The 17,681-nt window shown below is 45.3% G+C and overlaps 1 protein-coding gene across 2 annotated transcripts in view; it reads right to left on the bottom strand.

Annotated features, from left to right (window-relative positions):
* Positions 1–17,681, bottom strand: part of ARHGAP25 (Rho GTPase activating protein 25) — a gene marked incomplete at its 5' end in the record, with an annotated part of 71,582 nt that overhangs the window by 37,881 nt on the left and 16,020 nt on the right. For both annotated transcript variants that reach the window (XM_080932450.1, XM_080932451.1), the window contains one exon: positions 2,696–2,895. In XM_080932450.1, the coding sequence (XP_080788576.1) occupies positions 2,696–2,895 (200 nt within the window). The remainder of the gene's footprint in view (positions 1–2,695; positions 2,896–17,681) is intronic.

Here is a 17,681-nt window from a genome sequence, read left to right as displayed (position 1 = left end):
TATTAAGAACACTTATTTACTAAATATACACACACAGTTTCCCATTTGCCATTTGAAGTTTTCTTTTCTTACATTGACTTGTATTTATGAAACAAGCCAGTCTTTCCCCTGTAGCGTCCTGGTTGCTTTAAAGTACCAGCGCCCCCAAGCCCATGCAGACAGTCACCATTTTGTCTGCTATTTCTGCAGATGTGTGCTTCTCAGTCGGATCTTTACCCTCATCCAGGGATGTGGTGAAAGAGCATTCCTTGTTTTCGAGAATCTAGCCTGCAACTATAACTTCCGGTACTTCCCAGCTATTTGTCAGGACTCCCAGAAGTGGTAACAAGTGATAGTATGATGTTACTAAAACATGAAACATGATTATCTCTATTTTAGTGAGATAATGGGGATTTATAAAGATTGGAAGACAGCCACCACCAGCTCTAGTTTGTGATAATAATATGTGACCATCAACTCTATTTTCCAACTAAGAAATTTGTTTTTACATTTCAGAAACTTTTTACAATAGATTAATTGCCACTGTCATTGGTTCATTAAATATTCACATTGTAGAATAATATTCAACACTAAGGAACAATATTTGAGGCCTATTGCCACTTTTACTAAATCATAGCCTTATTTCACACTTACAGAATGTCTTTCTAAGTATCTGTGGACAGGGAATGCTGGGTTGAGGCAGCTATTTCTTGATGAGATTGTGAATAATTTTTGTATTTGTCCTAATCTCCTACAGTACACAGCGCAGCTTTTACAATCAAATGTACCCAGCAACACACAGCAAAATAAATCCTTTATAAGGAGTAGCCATCCCTACAATTTTTATTTTTAGATCTGAAATGAGTGTGTTAGTTTTATCACCTGTGCAGTTTCCTCGCTTGCCTTCTTGCTCTGATTACAAGGTCTCAAACCAACAAGTCATCCGTGAGGACGGAAGAACATTTTCCTACTCAGTCCCGGTCAGTCTCGAGAAGCCATGAATTTCTTACAAGGGAAGAGGCCAGGACCCACACACGACTCTTCTATCCCTCCTTATTAGTTTGTTCTTACACAGCAGGTTTTCATGTGTGTTTTTATGTTATGAGATCATGTGTCAAACACAGGCCAGGCAGTATTTTCCTGTTTTAAACAAGAAAGTAGGACCCACAAAAGGAACCAGTTCATGGCAGCGCCACGAAAGGAGCGCAGCATTCCGTGGGAAACACCTTTCGCTTTCTGCACTGCACGGAGACAAACCACCACCCAGCGGCCCTTTCCTGACGGCTTGGGTGGCTGAAGTGCCATTGCCTCTCAGAGTTGTTCTTTAAGAACAGGAAGTCCAGCCACCACACACAGATGTCCGCAAAAGCCTGGCTCGGTGGAGTCTCGGTGGCTGCTTCGTTTTGGTTCCACCCAGTTCGTCTGCTTAGCCACCCTTAGCTTCACCTTCCTGGTTGTCGGAACGCACTTTCTCTAGGAAATTCTAGTAAATTCCACCTCGCTTCCAGCATCACAGATTTGAACTCTTAAGTGGGCACGTCTTGGGTGTCAGAGACCCTCGTTTATGTGCGAGATACCACGAGGCTAATGGTGACCCGCCCCACCCTCGCTTCCCACCTTGAGCATCAGTTTAGGAAGAGCCCCAGGCCTGAGACTGGAGATCAAAGCTGTCTTGCAGACTTATCCTTGTCCTCACGGGGGACTCTGTTCTTCTACTCTCAAAGTATATCCTCAATTTGACTGCTGACTGCTGACCTTCAGCCCCCAGCTCCTTCTGGCACTCCTAGGACGGTAAGAACTTATCCGTATCTCCTGTGCCCTGTGCGCTCCGCTCGTGCTTTAGCGCACACAGAACTAACCGTTTACAGCAAGAGAACAGCTGCGTCCCCTCTGTTTAGAACCCTGCAGTGGCTCCCATGATGCTCGCCCAAGTGTTTTCAGTGACATCCACAACCTGACCCCTGACCTCGCTTCTCTGACCTCACCCTCCTCTGCTTCTCAGCTCAGGGGTTCTGTTCCCGCCACCAGACCCCCAGGGACTGCCCACACAGCTCACACGTGCCCCTGGAGCCTGTTTGGTTGTTCCCTGTGTCCAGGAGGCTCTTGTCCCAGAGATCCACCAATCAACCCCCTCCTTAGCATTGCTACCACCTGCATAAAGTCAGGCTGCACAACCCACTTAAGATAGCAACGCATCTCCCAAACTTCTCTCTCTCTCGACAGATTCTCCTCCATTATTTCTCACATAACCCATCTTTTCTAACAACTACACACTCCCCTTACTTATTGTGATTATTTCCTGCTCTGTTTAGCAGAACTTTTCCCTGTTTTACTCGCTGATTTACTTCAAGGGTCTTCAATGGTAACCAAGTACAGGAGCATTATACATTTGGAATTAAATATAATACTTGTTCAACATATATTTATTGAATTCCCCCCCCCCAAGTGCCTAAATCAGGTCTCTTAAGCTACCATGATGGCTTACTATCTCAGTGCCACCATTATGGTGTGAGACTGGCCTGGGGGTGCCCCAGAAACCACACTGTAGTAGTGAGAACATTCCTGCCATCCTTACACCCACAGAATGTAGAGAAAATCACAACAAGGTCACAGCACCGCCCCAGATGAAGAGTCTGTAAAAGCAGCCAGTGGGCCCCTGCCCGAAGCAAGCCCAGATCCTCTGGGCCTGAGGCAGGGAAGCACAACCAGCCAGTACCTGTGGCTTTGAGTCCTCTTCATCCTTATAGTAGTAGAGGTGCTGGGCTCTCAGCACAAAATAGCGCTGCTGCCAGTTTTTCACGATGGACCTCTGCTTCTTCAGCCAGCCCATCTTAATTGGCCTTTCCAGCGGGTTGGGAGTGGTGGGTGGGTGAAAGGCCGCCATGGGCTCCCCGGTCATCACGCTCCTCGACCGAGCTATAGAGAGGAACAGACAGGCAGGCTGACCGAGGGATATGAAGCACAAAGTCAAGAGCAGGGGTGGGGTGGGGTGGGGTGGGGGAAGGCTGAGAGGAAGCCTTGTTGTCCCCCACGGGGTCCTGCTCCTGAAAGGAGCCCCAATCAACGACCAGTCCAGCTGCCTCCGGCCCTGTGTGCTGCAAAGCGGAGATTGGCTGGAGCCTCTGAAGAGGAAGTGGCCACAGCATCTGACGGAAGGTGCTTCCTTTTCCTGCGTGGGAGTATCTGACGGGGGACAAAATAATGTCCCGCTCTGTGCTCAGAGTAAGGCCCACACAGCTGCAGAGACCACCGGAAACTGCCCAGTGTTTCTTCATGGTCACTCTGGGGGACCAGCCTGTAGCTTGGACCTCACTGCCCCCCACACGGTCTCTCCAGCAGACCATACTCACATGCCATCCCACAAGGGCTTGGCACCTCATAAAGTTTCTGGCCAAGTGTCATCTCGTGCCCTCCAGTCCTCTGCCCGCTGTGTATGCCTCACTTTGCTGGGCCAAGGGCTTTGGATGGTACAGCCGTCTTACCTTTCTAGTTAGATTGTCACCACTAACAGAAGCAGAAGCAGGACTTGAGGCCAGAACCTTCCACCCACTGCATGCTATAATTGTCTTTCAGCTTCCTACAGAGTTCTGACTGTCATTTGCTTGAGTCCTGACCTGCACCTCCATGGTGACCCCCACCCACCCACCCAGAACAACTGTCTCCTTCCTTCCTCCACAGTGACCCATTCGACACCCTGGTTTCCAGCCAACCCTTTCCCCTAACACCTGCCTTCTCTTTTCTCTAGCCAGCTCAACAGTGACCGTCCAGTCAGCTGCTGATTCTTCTCGAAGCCTTGACCTTGTGCTGGCATTATGTCGTCGCCGATACCAAGTGCCTGTGTGAGACTTTAGTAACATGGTGAAGTTACCAAGTTCTTCCTCATCCCTTTCATCTTACCTGACTATAGAGAGACCTGTTCTTCCCTTGTTTTTGACTGTTGCTTCTCCAGGCCTCAGTTTCCCTACTAGTTACACTGCTGATGATAGTCCTTACAGCATAGAATTGTGAAGATTAAAGAAACAACACACAGAAACCACTGGCCACACTCAGTTAAGCATGTGCTCACTCTTATTTTTGCTGACAGGTGACGATGTCCAGCTATAAGGATGGAGACCACCTTTGAGAGTGTCTTCAGTCTCTCTCTCTCTCTCTCTCTCTCTCTCTCTCTTCAAGGTCAGACTTCCCATCTTCACTCATTCTCACCCTGAGCACATTTAACCGAAAAACTCTCCCTGGTGCTTTTGATTCCGGTTTACCTGGCTCCTAGGCCCGAGGTTCTCAGCCCTTATCTGTGTTCACAGCATCCTTCCAAGCACCAGGACTTTACACAGGATGGTTGTCTTTTCTCCACCGACTCCAACTCTATCGAGAGCTGTCTTTGGAGCACTCAACTCCAGCCAACCACTCCTACAAACACTCTCTGTTCCTATGAGACATTTACACCTCCATTCCCTAACTCCCACTAGGGAACTGGAAGAGCTGCAGTGGGTGCCTGCCTGAGCCTTGTGTTGAACAGCCATTGGCATGGGAAAGCATCTAGGCAGTGGTGATGGAAGATAACTCGTCAGCTTGATGCTCATGCGGTTTGTAAAGGGATCATTTTGTATCAGTGTCTTGACACCCTCACCAAAAATAGAAAGAACCAACCCCACCCCCAAAATACCCTAAAACCTGAATTTCCAATCTTTCTTCTCAGCTATCTACTATTCCAGAGTCTTTCCCTGATCTGACCACTTTCTCCAAGGATCCACCAGGGTGGTGAGATGGTGAACAGGCATTGTCTGTGGAATAACAAGGGGGAGTAGATCTGAATGAAGGACTAAAGACTCTGTGCAACATTGTATCTTTCTATGTCAGGGTGTATCTTGAAAAGACTCAGCTGTACTAGGGAGAAGGTACACATGGGCAAAAGTGAGTGTGTAGTTTCTGGGAAACACTTTTGAAGAAGATGAAGAGTGGGGTAGTCAGTGGGCATTCTCTTCTGCTGGAACGACCTCGATGTAAGCCCATCCCAGTACAACCTTTGTGGCTGCTCATCTGAAACAACATCAGATGTGGTAAGAGGACCCCTTTCTTGTAGCAGAATAATGAAGACCATCTATATAACCAAATAAAGCCAACATGGAAAAGAAAAAATATTAGGTAAAGGCCACATGGTACCTAGGAGGGCTTAGGTCTCTTGAGTCATTCCCAGAATTCCATAAAACTTATTAGAATCATTGTGAGAGGCAAAAAAAGTGGGAGAAATCAGAAGCATCCAGAAATGGAACAGGGATTAGCAGAAACCAAAAAGACACCGTCGATTAGAGGGAATTTGACAAACACAGAACCCAATGGCTAAGGTATTCTTCTGTACTTAGTTCCAAGGAAATTCCATGGTTCTTTATGGTAAAAACGAACAATAGCCAGGCCCCAAATGATCACCCCTAAAAACATCCGTGCCCTGAAAACTGGCCTGGAGAAGGCAGAAGGACATATGAATGTCTGGCGTTCTTAAATATGGCCCAAAGAGAATGTGACAGTCACGTGACAAGAAGGCAACACAGTACCGAGACAGTGCCTAAAGTGACACCACTCCCCATATATTTTCCATATAGCCAGTGTTTCTTAAGTACCTGCTGCCTTCCTACCATCCTCAGCATGACCATATGTCTAGGTTCACCCCCTGTAAGTTGGAGCGTGTATATATTATATACAGCTGGAAGTTGATCCCAGTCAGAAGGAATAGTGCAGCGGGGGCAAGTGAGCCATCTAGGAGCTTCCTGCCCCTCTTAGCCCCCAGGCAGGCCTCTTATGGAGGATCCAAGTGTGGAAGAACAGCCTCTTGGGTCTTGGCTTTCATTCATGGTCTTTGTTACTTCTTTGAACAGTTCCTCTTCATAGTTGATCTGCAACCGTCAATGGTTAATTCCTCGTAATCTCAATGGTCACAATGACAAACTTTGCTGTGAACTGGTCTTCACACCCACTGTTAGGAATTCCCTCAGGGAGGAGGAATGAACTAGGCATGAGGCTTCATAGAAGGCTATAGGGGGAGAAGGGCAGGGGAAAATTCTATAAATCCCGGAACTGCAGCTGCTCAGTTTGTTTGTAGAATTCTCTGGAAAAAGAGCAGGTTGAGGGTTTCAATGAGACCAGAAATGCATCCTTACTCTAGAAGAAAGAAGATCAAGCCCCTGACTGGCACTGTGCTAGACAACACAGTGGCCACTGTGGCTGGGTGTGGTCAGTTAAATGGATTGAGGTAAATAGAATTAAGTAAATATACATTTACAGCAGCCATATTTCAAGCTCTTAGTAGCCAACGATGGACTAGTGGTCCCAGAGAGGTGGCCTTGGGTGTAGAGTGAGGCTTCAACCGTCTTCTGAGAAGAAATAGTCATTGCATGTGACTGACAAGGGAGGGCTATAAGAAACATGTTGTACAATTAGATTGTCCATGCCTAGTCTGCAGTGAAAGAGAAACAAAAGACATACTGTGTAGCTGGGTCTGTAGTGCGAGAAGAGAACAGAAGGTGTACCATGAACCCCAGGGTTTATTTCTGCAGCAGAAGTGAGCTTATTTTTGCCCCAAGTTGGAACAAGAGAAAAAAAGGAAGTATGAGCAGAGAAGTCACCTCAGAGACACTGTGACTTCCTCCTCATCTTCCCATCTGCTGACCCACTGACCTGAAAAATAACCACAAACTTTCCTAGGGGCCCCCTCTGCAACATCTCAGCTACATGCTCTCCGGGCGCCCTGGTCGTGGCTCTGGATGTGAGGAGAAGCTTCACATGGAAGGCAAGCCGAGAAGAGCTGCTGGTGTCTTCTCACTCTGAGCTGAGCATCCCTGTGGAAACCTGTCTGGTCAAATTAGAAAGGGGAGGAGAATTCCTATGGCTCTCCTCCACATCTCTCTAATAAGTTGCAGACCCCTCTGCCTGGTTGCCTATAGGCACCGGAGGGGAAACTCTCAAGTTTAGCACTCTGCTAGTCAGACTCACCACCTTTCCCACTTATTATTTACCAGCCCCATCTTGTACTCACAAGCGTTGTCCCAGCCTGCTTTTCTCTGGCCTCTATAGATGGAGTCCTGTGACTGTCTCTGTGACTGACCCAATAGATTGTGGCTCCTGCAATCAGCAGAGATGAGACTGCTGATACCGTGACCTTCTCGGGTACAGACTTACATTTGTCTCCTGACTCCAAATCTCCCATGAGCCTCCATGGCTCTCTCCTAGAAGATCAAGCCTAAATACAGTGCCCAAATAATACCTGGCATCTCTGTAGCTTTTCTGTTCTTCCCCCACATCCAACCTGCAGAGCAGTGTGTTCCTCTCAGTTTTCAGTGTAACAGGACAAGGATGCTGCCTCTGTGTTTGTCTATCTCTACCCATCTTATATCCTGGCCCCCAGTGCAGCCTCCAGTGAGGAGCCAGCAGGATGAGGTAGAAAGGTACAAAGACTTCTGGGACAGTGGTCATGGCTGAGTCTCAGTCTGCTCTACGGTTCAATTCTTCCTCTGTGAGACTGTGTCAGAAGCACTTTGTGGCTGACGAACCACAGGAGTTAGCAATGAAATGGACGCCACACCTCACGCCATAAACAGTGTTAGGACTGAGGAAAATGAGAAGGAAGGAGAGAGTTGGAGATAGAAGGCTCATAGGATACCATGCCATACAGTATGCCAGATGTACCAGATGGGCCTGGATTAAGAAGGTATTGGTTGGAAAGGACCTACTATGAGATGCCTCTGAGAGTGAACACACAGGCTGAGTGCAGAATGAACAAGAAGCAGTCAGGGGTCTCTGTGAGGCTTGGAATTTGCATACCTTAGCTAAGCTAGTCTCCCCGCTACCCACACATCCCATATTGCTGAGCTCTCCACAGACAGCAGGACAGTGTCAGATCTGAGCCCATGCACCCATGCTACAGAAACTCACAGAAGATCAATCTGCAGAGGTGACAGGTTCTGGGATTAGAGAGCCGGTGCCACCCAGAGACGGTGCCACACAGAGTGCTACAGAGTGAATGCCACACATTGCGATACAATTAGAATACCACACGGTCAGAACTCCTTGTCGCCTATTATAAGGGGTCTGGCCAGCAGATAGTCATTGGTGCATATTTAGTGAATGAATTTAAAAAAAAAAATTTAGGATGCATTGGTAATTACCATCAAGGGGCTTTATATTTGTAACAAGTAATGGCTTTTTTTCTATTTGTGGAACTTCTGAATGTGTTCACTTGGTCCAGTGCAGATGATGGCTGGTGGAAGGATGAATGCCTACTCCAGTAATAACAGCCAGTTACTTAACACATAGCAGTTCCTTACAAGTACCTGCTACGGTACAGGCCTTCCACAGACCTGGGCAGTATCTGAGTGTGACCTCCGCTTAAAAGCAAGGTTCTGAATTGCAGAGCTAGAGTGATTCTCTCCAGCCAGAGATTTTAAAGCCAGATATCCCTACCAGGCTACGAGAACCATAAAGGAACATCATCCTGTGGTAGAGAGCTGCCCGCATTACAAATCAAAGCAGATACAGAGTAAGAGAGTGTGCAGAGGACAGACAGCCCATCCTTCATCTGGGTAGAAGCAAAGCCATGAGGACTGACCACAGGAAGCTCCCAGTCCTTGCTTCTGCTGCTTAACACAACACTTGTTGCTGAGTGATTCCCTCAGATCAGACACCACTTGGTGTACAGTTCTGAAGACTGCACACGGCACCAGTTTCTGAGCTACAATGTTACACAGTGAGAGGGCTAGAGGAAGGAGCAGGCAAACCAGAGAGGGTTGGAGTCACTTTTGTAACAACCCAATCTCCAGATAGAGACATAATCTCCATGTGACATAATCTCTTGTGAAGCCAAGACACTGCTGCACTGCAGAGCAAATCCCTAATATGTAAACTTTGGGGGGACAGACTCAAGCCATCGGTCCCCACCCAAGCTGCCTCAAACATTATACACAAACAACCTCATGTTTCTACTTCCGCCCAGTGTGCCACATGTGACGCTCACCGGGCCTTGAAAAAACACTGTCAGAAAAAATAGTACCGAAACCTCAAACCTACCACCCAGGCTTTGTTGACGCCAACAGGAAGATGGACATATTAGGTAATCCTGCTGGTTTTACCCTCTCACTGCCCAAGCTCAGTAGAAGAACCATAAAGATGCCGACTGTGGGCGTGGAGTGGGAAGGAGAGTGCTGAGCTAACCCAGCTCCATTCCCCAGGCTGAGAAGAAGCTTCTAGGAGCACCCTTTGAGCAGCAAAGCCCTTGCTGCCTCCTGCTGCAAACAGCCAAGGAAGTAATGACAGTTGCATCTTCAGTTTGGTTTGAAGAACATCACAGAGGAGCTGTGAGACTGGAGGTCTCGCGGGGATGTCTGTTCTGTGCTCTGAACTCACACAGGAATCTTCCCCAGACACTCACCCACCCTTGAGAACAGACCTACAGATGGTCTCCAATTGCCCATCTGCCCATCCTCACTAGCCCAGGACTGGAGTGCGCCTCACTTGCTACACTGATAGAAATGTCTTTCATGTTAGTCAGGTGACCATGACAACTAAAAGGAGCAGTGCCCACCTCAGAAAGGAATTTGGTATAGAGAATGATGAATTCTGACAGAAAAACCCAGGTGCAGATATTGTCTCTGTGGTAACATGGGGGTTGGTGACAGAGAGAGGAAGTGTGTGTGTGTGTGTGTGTGTGTGTGTGTGTGTGTGTGAACTAAGGGGAAGAAGAGAAAGAAGACAGAGGTGGGGAGGTGTGGAGATGAGGAAGGCCTGGCTCTCTGCTTCATTTAGCACCTCTAGAAACCCAGACTAGGAAAAAGCTGCAGTCTCCAAAGTCTTCCTGCCTCCAGAAAAACTCTCCTCAGTCTATGGAGCCTCCTGGGACCCCTCTGAACTGTTTCCATTTGGGGGCTTTCATGTTTCCTAGGACTGTAGAGCTCCACTGCCTCTTCTGGGTCAGCATTAGTCTGCTACAGCGCCCTAGTGCACTCTCTCTCTCTCTCTCTCTCTCTCTCTCTCTCTCTCTCTCTCTCTCTCTCTCTCTGTCTCACTGTCTCTCTTTGTCTGTCTCTGTCTCTCTCTCTGTCTCTCTCTCTCTCTGTCTCTCTCTGTCTCTCTGTCTCTCTGTCTGTCTCTCTGTCTCTCTCTGTGCACATCTCTGCATAACAGGAAACCAAGTGTAATAACAAGAAGCTTGCAGAGTTGTGAGCACTTCCTACTGAGCCCTTGCCTCTTCCTCAGTGCAGACAAGTGGAGATTTAGCAGTGAGTGACAATGAAGCAAAGCGGGCAAGGTGGCCATGTCTCTGGCTGTCCAGAAGCTACCTGCCTTCCCAGCATGAATATGAGGAAGAATGATCCACATCTGTGGATATGTGGGAAAATTAGAGCCATGACTTACCCAGTGACAAGAGAAAGAAGAGCTATGCCATTACCCAGCATCAAGATTAGCCATTCTAGGTCAGGGGTTTTGCTTTATACATTCATTAATAGTGTGTTAGGGTGCTTGAAGTATTTGCATTTTATACATGTGAAAACCCTACCTTCCACGGGCAGAGTCCCTCCAGGGAAACAACACTCCAGGTCCATCAAAACCTGAGTCCCAGAGGCCACAGGCCTTTGTCCTTCCTCAGACATTGCTTTAGTGAGTTCCAGGGACCACCTCTGGTCTTTAGGGAGATTAATTTTTACCTTGAACTCTACCCAATGTGCAAACAATACTTTGGATATGATGGCCAATGAGACAGCCTCACAAAAGAATCCTATACCCCACTAGAAATGGAAATAACTTACCTATGACCAGAAGTCTGATAACCTAAGATATTGATTAGTGTTAAGCATGACCAAAGCAATGTAGTTAAGAAATACAGTATCTGCCTTTCCAGAGATGCTTACTTTAGCATGAAGCAAAGGGTTACTTTGAATGTGAAATTAGCTTTAAAGTATCTTAGGAAAGAAGAAAGAAAGGAATAGATTCAAAGGCAATATTAAAACATAAACATTAAATTTCAAACATGGAGTGCACAGGAATATATGTGGGGGGAAGCACACTCGCTATTTCAAGATTCTATTAACACCCCCACCCCACACCTGGCATGCCACCACAATTAGCCACTGCCCTAAATTTCATCCTGGCTATTTCCCCAAGTCAGCACTTCAGGACCCTGTTTACTACTCGCCCTTGGATCCCTGAGACGAGCCAGAGGTCAGCTTTCCCGCAGAGGAGGTGGACCTGCTTCCCTCCCCTGCCTTCATCATTTAGCTGGATATAACTGGATGAGAAACGGGGAGCACTGTGCTCCTGGTATGAGGAGAGTGCTCCCTCCCAGTCACTCTGCTCAAGCACAGAGGCCCAGGAGGAAACCCAAGAAGGAAGTTCAGTTGTGTGTCTCTGACAGCTTTCCCTTGAAAACAACCAAGGTTATCTCAGGACAATAAGAAAGAAATCTGAAAAGTGGGAAACAGAATCTGAAAAGTGTAGGTGAGGGGGGGGGGATGGGTAAGGAGGGGAGGGGCGGTCACTGCACACAAAATACAAAGGAAACAGTGGAGAACAAGAATAGTCTCCATGGGCTGGAGAGGTGACTCAGTGGTTACAGCACTGACTGTTCTTCCAGACGTTCTGAGTTCAATTTCCAGCAACCACTTGGTGGCTCACAACTATCTGTAATGGAATCCAACACCCTCTTCTGGTGTGTCTGAAGACAGCTACAGTGTATTCATATACATAAAATAAATAATTCTTTAAAAAAAGAATATTCTCCACATGGAAAAGGAATGATTTCCAGTGACATTTATAACACTAAGTCCTTTATATACAAAGACCAGAAAGTTAGATCATGTTGCCCGTCTTCACCCATGCCAAATGTCTAGAATATTCTGTGAATGCAAGGATGCTTAAATAACTGGTTTACACTATCCATGGTTGAGACACGTTTTGGAAAGCTCCATGTTCTCAGAAGACTGTGAACTTGTATTCCATACATTTGACACCAACCTCATTGAAGACTGGAGGACTCCATGTTGGGTGCTAAAGATGCTGTGTTCTGTGGTGAAGCAGTGGAGCTCAACACATCTACAATCTTGTATTTCTCCTTTCCCTTCCTTCTGTTATGTGGTTTGTCATATTGACATTGAGTTTGTTACAATTTAATTAAGAATAATGGTTTGTGTTTTGTTGTGGTATTTTTAGCTAGCTTTGATTTCAGGGTAAGGCTGGCTTATAAAACAAGCTCTCTCTCTCTCTCTCTCTCTCTCTCTCTCTCTCTCTCTCTCTCTCTCTCTCTCTCTCTCTCTCTCTGGAGGAGGATTGGAGTCAGTCATTTTTTTGAATGGAGACTGTGATGGGACTAGAAAATGGTTCAGCAGCTAAAAACACTGGCTACTCTTCAAAAGAACCAAATTTGTTTCCTAGCACCCACCTGGCGGCTCACAACCATGTATAACTCCGGTTCTAGGGGATTTGCCCTCTTCTGGTGCCCAGTCATACATGCAGGCAGAACACTCTACACATATAATATGAAATAAAAATAAATATGAAGGCATAATACTTTGATGGAGTTCATGGGTCCATCAAATTTGACCATAGTTGTAGATTTATTCCGATATCTTAGCTCTTCCGGGCTGAGTCTCAGTAGTAGGCATGTCTGAGATGCTCTTCCACCTTCCTGTGCTCGTTACTGAGGGGGCTGGTATGTGACTGCTCAGTGTACTAACTTAGCCATGTGTGTGTCTGTGAAACAGGCACTCCCTCCTATTCCAGTTTTGTTGTCGGTGATTCGAGTCCTTGCTGTGGCCCCTCTGCAGATCCAAGCATTATGATGGCTGTGAGGACAGTTGTCATTACACTTCATTAGCATTCTCCAGGAATGTCCCTTAAAGTGTTCACTTTTAATCTACTCTAGTTTTATGTACACAGACAAGGTATTATTGGGTCATGTTTTCTTCTCCATTCAGAAAAAAAAAATCTCCCTTTTGTCATTGGCATTCAAAAAAATCATAGATGACGAAGGACGTAATTCTGTGCATTTGCTATTCATTTCTCACGTCCCCTATAGTATTTGGTCCTTCATTTTCTGAAGGATTATCTTCTTCAACTGAATTTGTACAGCAAAAGGTTTCTATTTATATTGATTACAATTGGAATTAGGTTTAACAGTCCAAACTTATTCTGTTCTAATTTTTATTTATTCCAGTTTATTAATATGCAAATGATGTTTTCAATGCCTTTGTCCCTATGTTTTCAGTTCTTAAATGCCACCACATTGCACTTTTATGTCTTGTAATTCCAAGAAAATTACAAAGTTTTAATCTTAAAAGTTTTAAATCTCTTAAATTATTAAGCAGAGTGTATACTTTATAAACCAAAATTACAATTATGTTAGCATCTAGAGTGATCTTTAACATTTTAAATTATGCAGAAATAAGGGTATAGTTCCACAGCACTGTTACAAGTTGCTTTAATAATTGTAAGTCACACACATTTCTTGAGGTCTATATGTCTTTGTTGTCTTTGAGTTATGGTTAGTAACCTTACATTTTGACCTTCAGGACCTCATTTATAACTTCTTGCAGGATGAGTCTAATAAATTCTCTTAGCTTTTCTCTAGGAATGTCTTACCTTCTCTCTTGATTTTTAAAAAATATGTTTTATTTATTGTACATGCATTTGTGTACACATGCATAAGCTTCATAGAGCACATATAAAGTTCAAAGGACAACAAAGGGGTCAGGTATTTTTTTCCACCATGTGGGTTCCAGGAATTAAACTCAGGTCACCTGGTTTGGTGGCAGTCACCTTTATCTGAGCTGAGTTAGTTTTGCTGGGTATAAGATTCTTGGTTAACAGTTCCTCTTCTTTCTAGAATGTTTAATTCATCATCAGATTAAAAGCTTCTAATAAGAAATTTCCCATGATCTTAGAGACTCCTTTATAGGTAATCAGTCACTTTTTTCCACCTGCTTTTAAATTTCTCTTTATCACTCTTTTCTGAAAGTTTGGCTGAAACCTATCTTGTGGGCCCTGAGCTCATCACACTTGTAGTCAACTCAGCAACTTGGTTCTTTATAGTCATATTCTTCATCAAGTGTGGGAAGCTTTCAGTTACTGCTCTTCAGACATCCTCTCTTCCCCTTTCTCTCTTCCCCTGAGACTCAATGAGTGTGTTTCTCAGTTGACTCATGTCCTACAGACCCCTTAGGCTCTGAGCACTTTCCTCTGATCTGGCTCATGTTCCTCAGACTTGACTATTTCAAACCCCACCCTTGAGTTTTGCAGATTCACTTTTTCCCTCTTCATATCTGGTTCCAAAACCCTCTAGTAAGATTTTCATTTCATTTATATGTGATGTTTTTAGCTTCAGCATTTATTTTCATTTCCTTTTACGTTTTCTATCTCCTTTTCATGAATAGTTTATGCTGGTCTATTTTTCCCCCTTTGAATGGGCTATACTTTAATATTTCTTCATATATTTTGTTATTTTGTTGTTCTTGTACAAAAAAAGTGGGGGAGAGATAGAGAAACAGAGAGAGGAGATAGAGAGAGAGAGAGAGAGAGACAGAGAGACAGAGAGACAGACAGAGAGAGAGAAAGAGAGAGAGAGAGAGAGAGAGAGAGAGAGAGAGAGAGAGAGAGAGAGAGAGAGAGGAAAGAGAGAACAAACTTAGCATTTGAACTTGATAACACAACTCTGGAAATCCAATTTTCCCCCTTTTCCAGGAGTTTCTGGCTTTTAAAATCTTGTCTGTTCTGAATATCACAGGCTATTTCTTTTGCAGAAAAAAAAAAAAAAACAGAGAAGTTCAAAAACTGAAAGCAAAGGTATGGACGTTTAAATGTTTCTGAAAGTCAATAATCAGAGAGGGAGGGCTCACACAATGCTGGAGTGGAACAGAATAAACAGAAAAGATTTACTGTTTGCCTGGTTTGCCTGGAGCACAGGTTTCTGTCTCCATCCTGGCTCTGGCAAGCAGCACAAGCTGCTCAGGGGATGTACTCCCAGCTGCCTGGCACAGGGGTGGCAGTGAGAGGCAGGTAGGTACTTGTGATGCTATTCTTGGTTGTCAGCTTAACTGTGCATGGAATGAACTATAAATCCAGACATGTAGGGCACCCCTGTGAGAGATTTTCTGCTTGGTTTGAAGTAGGTGGATCCACATTTAGTAAGGACCTTAGAGGCAGGAAGACTCACACCTTTGATTCGGATCTTGAGTGGGAGAAGACACACCTTTAATATGGATGCCATCTTCTGCTAGAAGCCTATACAAGAACGTAGAAGAAGGAACAGTTTTCTTTGCCTGTTTGTTCTCCCTTGCTAGCACATCCATTCTTCACTGACATTGGACCTTACTTCTTTGGGATTCCAATGTATGCAGAAAAGCAGCTGACACATCCAGCCTTATGGGACTGAGCAACTACTATATCCTTGGACTTTCAGCACACAGCTAACTATTGTTGAATGAGCTGGTCTGAAGCCTGAAGGTCATTTCTATAAATTCTTTTTATAGACAGACAGACAGACAGGTTCATTCCACGAGTTCTGTGACTCTGGGGAATCCTGACTAAGACAGTACTCATGTTCCAAGATCTTGAATTTACAAAAATTAAACACAATTTACCACCCAAACCTTCTCCTGTAAAAATGAAGACCCTGTGAGACACCAGAGTTTCAAGATAGTTGCGCCAGGTGGGCTCTAAGGCTTCTTCCTGGGTGGGCCTACAGATTTCTGGTGCTTCTGTCATTGGCCCAGTTTCCTCCATGGGTTATGTTTTAGGTAACAATTTTATTCAACTAAATCCAGCCAAAAATGGAAATTTGTCAAGAACTAAAACAGCTTATGTGTTGTACAATAAACTGAATCGGGATACATTTAGGAAGACAGCAAGTGCTTATTTATTGTGTGTGTATGATGAATGTGTGTGTGCAAATGCATATGTGTGAGCATCTGTGTACTTGACAGGGTGTATATGTGTATAAATGAAGGCCATAGGACAACTGTTCTCTCCTTCTGTAATATCTAGGTAAAAATCAAACTAAGGTCATCAGGCTTGTGTGGCAGGTTCAAACTAAGGTCATCAGGCTTGTGTGGCAGGTACCAGGGAGCCATCTTGATGGCAAGAGTATAATATTTAGATGTGAATGGAGAACGAGATGAGGGAAGCAGCTGTGCCTCTGAATGAACCATTAGTTTCCTTTGACTCTTTGCTCAGCCACTGCCTCCTCTCCTTCTCCTCCATGGTGTTGCCTTCTTACCCCAGCTAAGAACAAAGCTGGCTTAGAGTCAGATCCAAGAGGAGGAGGAGGAAAGGAGGAAGAGGAAGTTACACTTAAATTCAAGAAAAGCTTCCAAAAATATCCATTCCTTTAGAATGTAGGAAGATGTTCCTCGGTACAAATGTAAACAAACAGTCTGGTGCCTAAAATCTGAAATACCAGTTGATTTGTGAGTGAATTTTGTTATTTTGGGGGTAGAATATTTGGGGCACAAGCTTCCAGAGGATGCAGGGATATCCCAGAGGGCTCTGCCATAAAATATGTACTGGCCACTCCGTCTTAGAGATAAAAGATACTTTAGAAAATGCTGCTTTTACGATCTTTGGGAGGCCTGGGAACGAAAGGCTGAGGTCAGATGGGAAATCCATATTTGTTATGCCTAATTGTGGATGTGTTCTTGTGGGCAGTGCTAGTAAGGGGAAGAGGAGGAGATAGGGAAGGAGAGGAGGAGGAGGGGGAGAAAGGAAAGGGAGAAGAGGGAGAGGAGGGGATAGAGGGGAGAAGGGAGAGGAGGGAGAGAAAGGAAAGGAAGAAGAGGGAGAGGAGGGAGAGAAAGGAAAGGAAGAAGAGGGAGAGGAGGGAGAGAAAGGAAAGGAAGAAGAGGGAGAGGAGGGAATGAAGGGGAAGAGGGAAGAGGAGGGAGAGGAGGGGATGGAAGGGAGGAGGGAGAGGAGGGGGTGGAGGGGAGGAGGGGGGAGATGCTCTCAAAACTCATCCCTGAGAAAACAGGTCAATTTTTAAAATGACCAATATATTTGAACTGACACAGTCAGATGAAAAGACGCTATATATCACTAATTAGTATGATATGTAAATTAAAACCACAGTGGGGTACTAATACAAACATATTAGAATAAATACAGTAAAGTTTAAAGGCAGTCTTACAGCAAGGACTGGCAAGCAAGAAGCAGCAGGCGCTTTCTTAGGAGGCTGGTCAGACAGGAAATGGTATGGCCGCTTTGGCAAACAGCTGCTGACAAGTGTCTCATGCAGTTAAACTCAGACTTATCAGTGTTCCCACACCTCAGCATTTACCTCAGAGAGATGACGCATCATAGTCACAGAAAACCTCTAGGTAGATCTTTTTAGCAGTGCATAGTAATCTCTGTCAGTCAGAAACAACTCCCATGTCTTTCTTCTAGATGCGTGGATGTGAAGGGTGGTTTTTCTACTTGCTCTTCATAAGGACCACATATGTGACCCCATGCCAGTACATGCCCTTCCCTCAACCGTGAGGAAGAGAAGAGCAACAATAAATGAAATTCAAAATTCAATCCTACACTACTGCAATGTACTAATGGACTAAGGGAGAGGCTCCTGGCCACCTCCACGGGCTTCCACTCTGGGAGGCTTGCCGCCACCTGGTGGCTCCTGCCAGCATGGGTTCACAGAGGCTGCCAGCAGTGGCCAACTAGAACCTGTTGCTCCACTA

Source organism: Micromys minutus, assembly GCF_963924665.1.
Source record: "Micromys minutus genome assembly, chromosome: 18".
In the NCBI taxonomy this organism is placed as follows: domain Eukaryota; kingdom Metazoa; phylum Chordata; class Mammalia; order Rodentia; family Muridae; genus Micromys; species Micromys minutus.
This window is presented reverse-complemented; position numbering and strand designations above follow the sequence as displayed.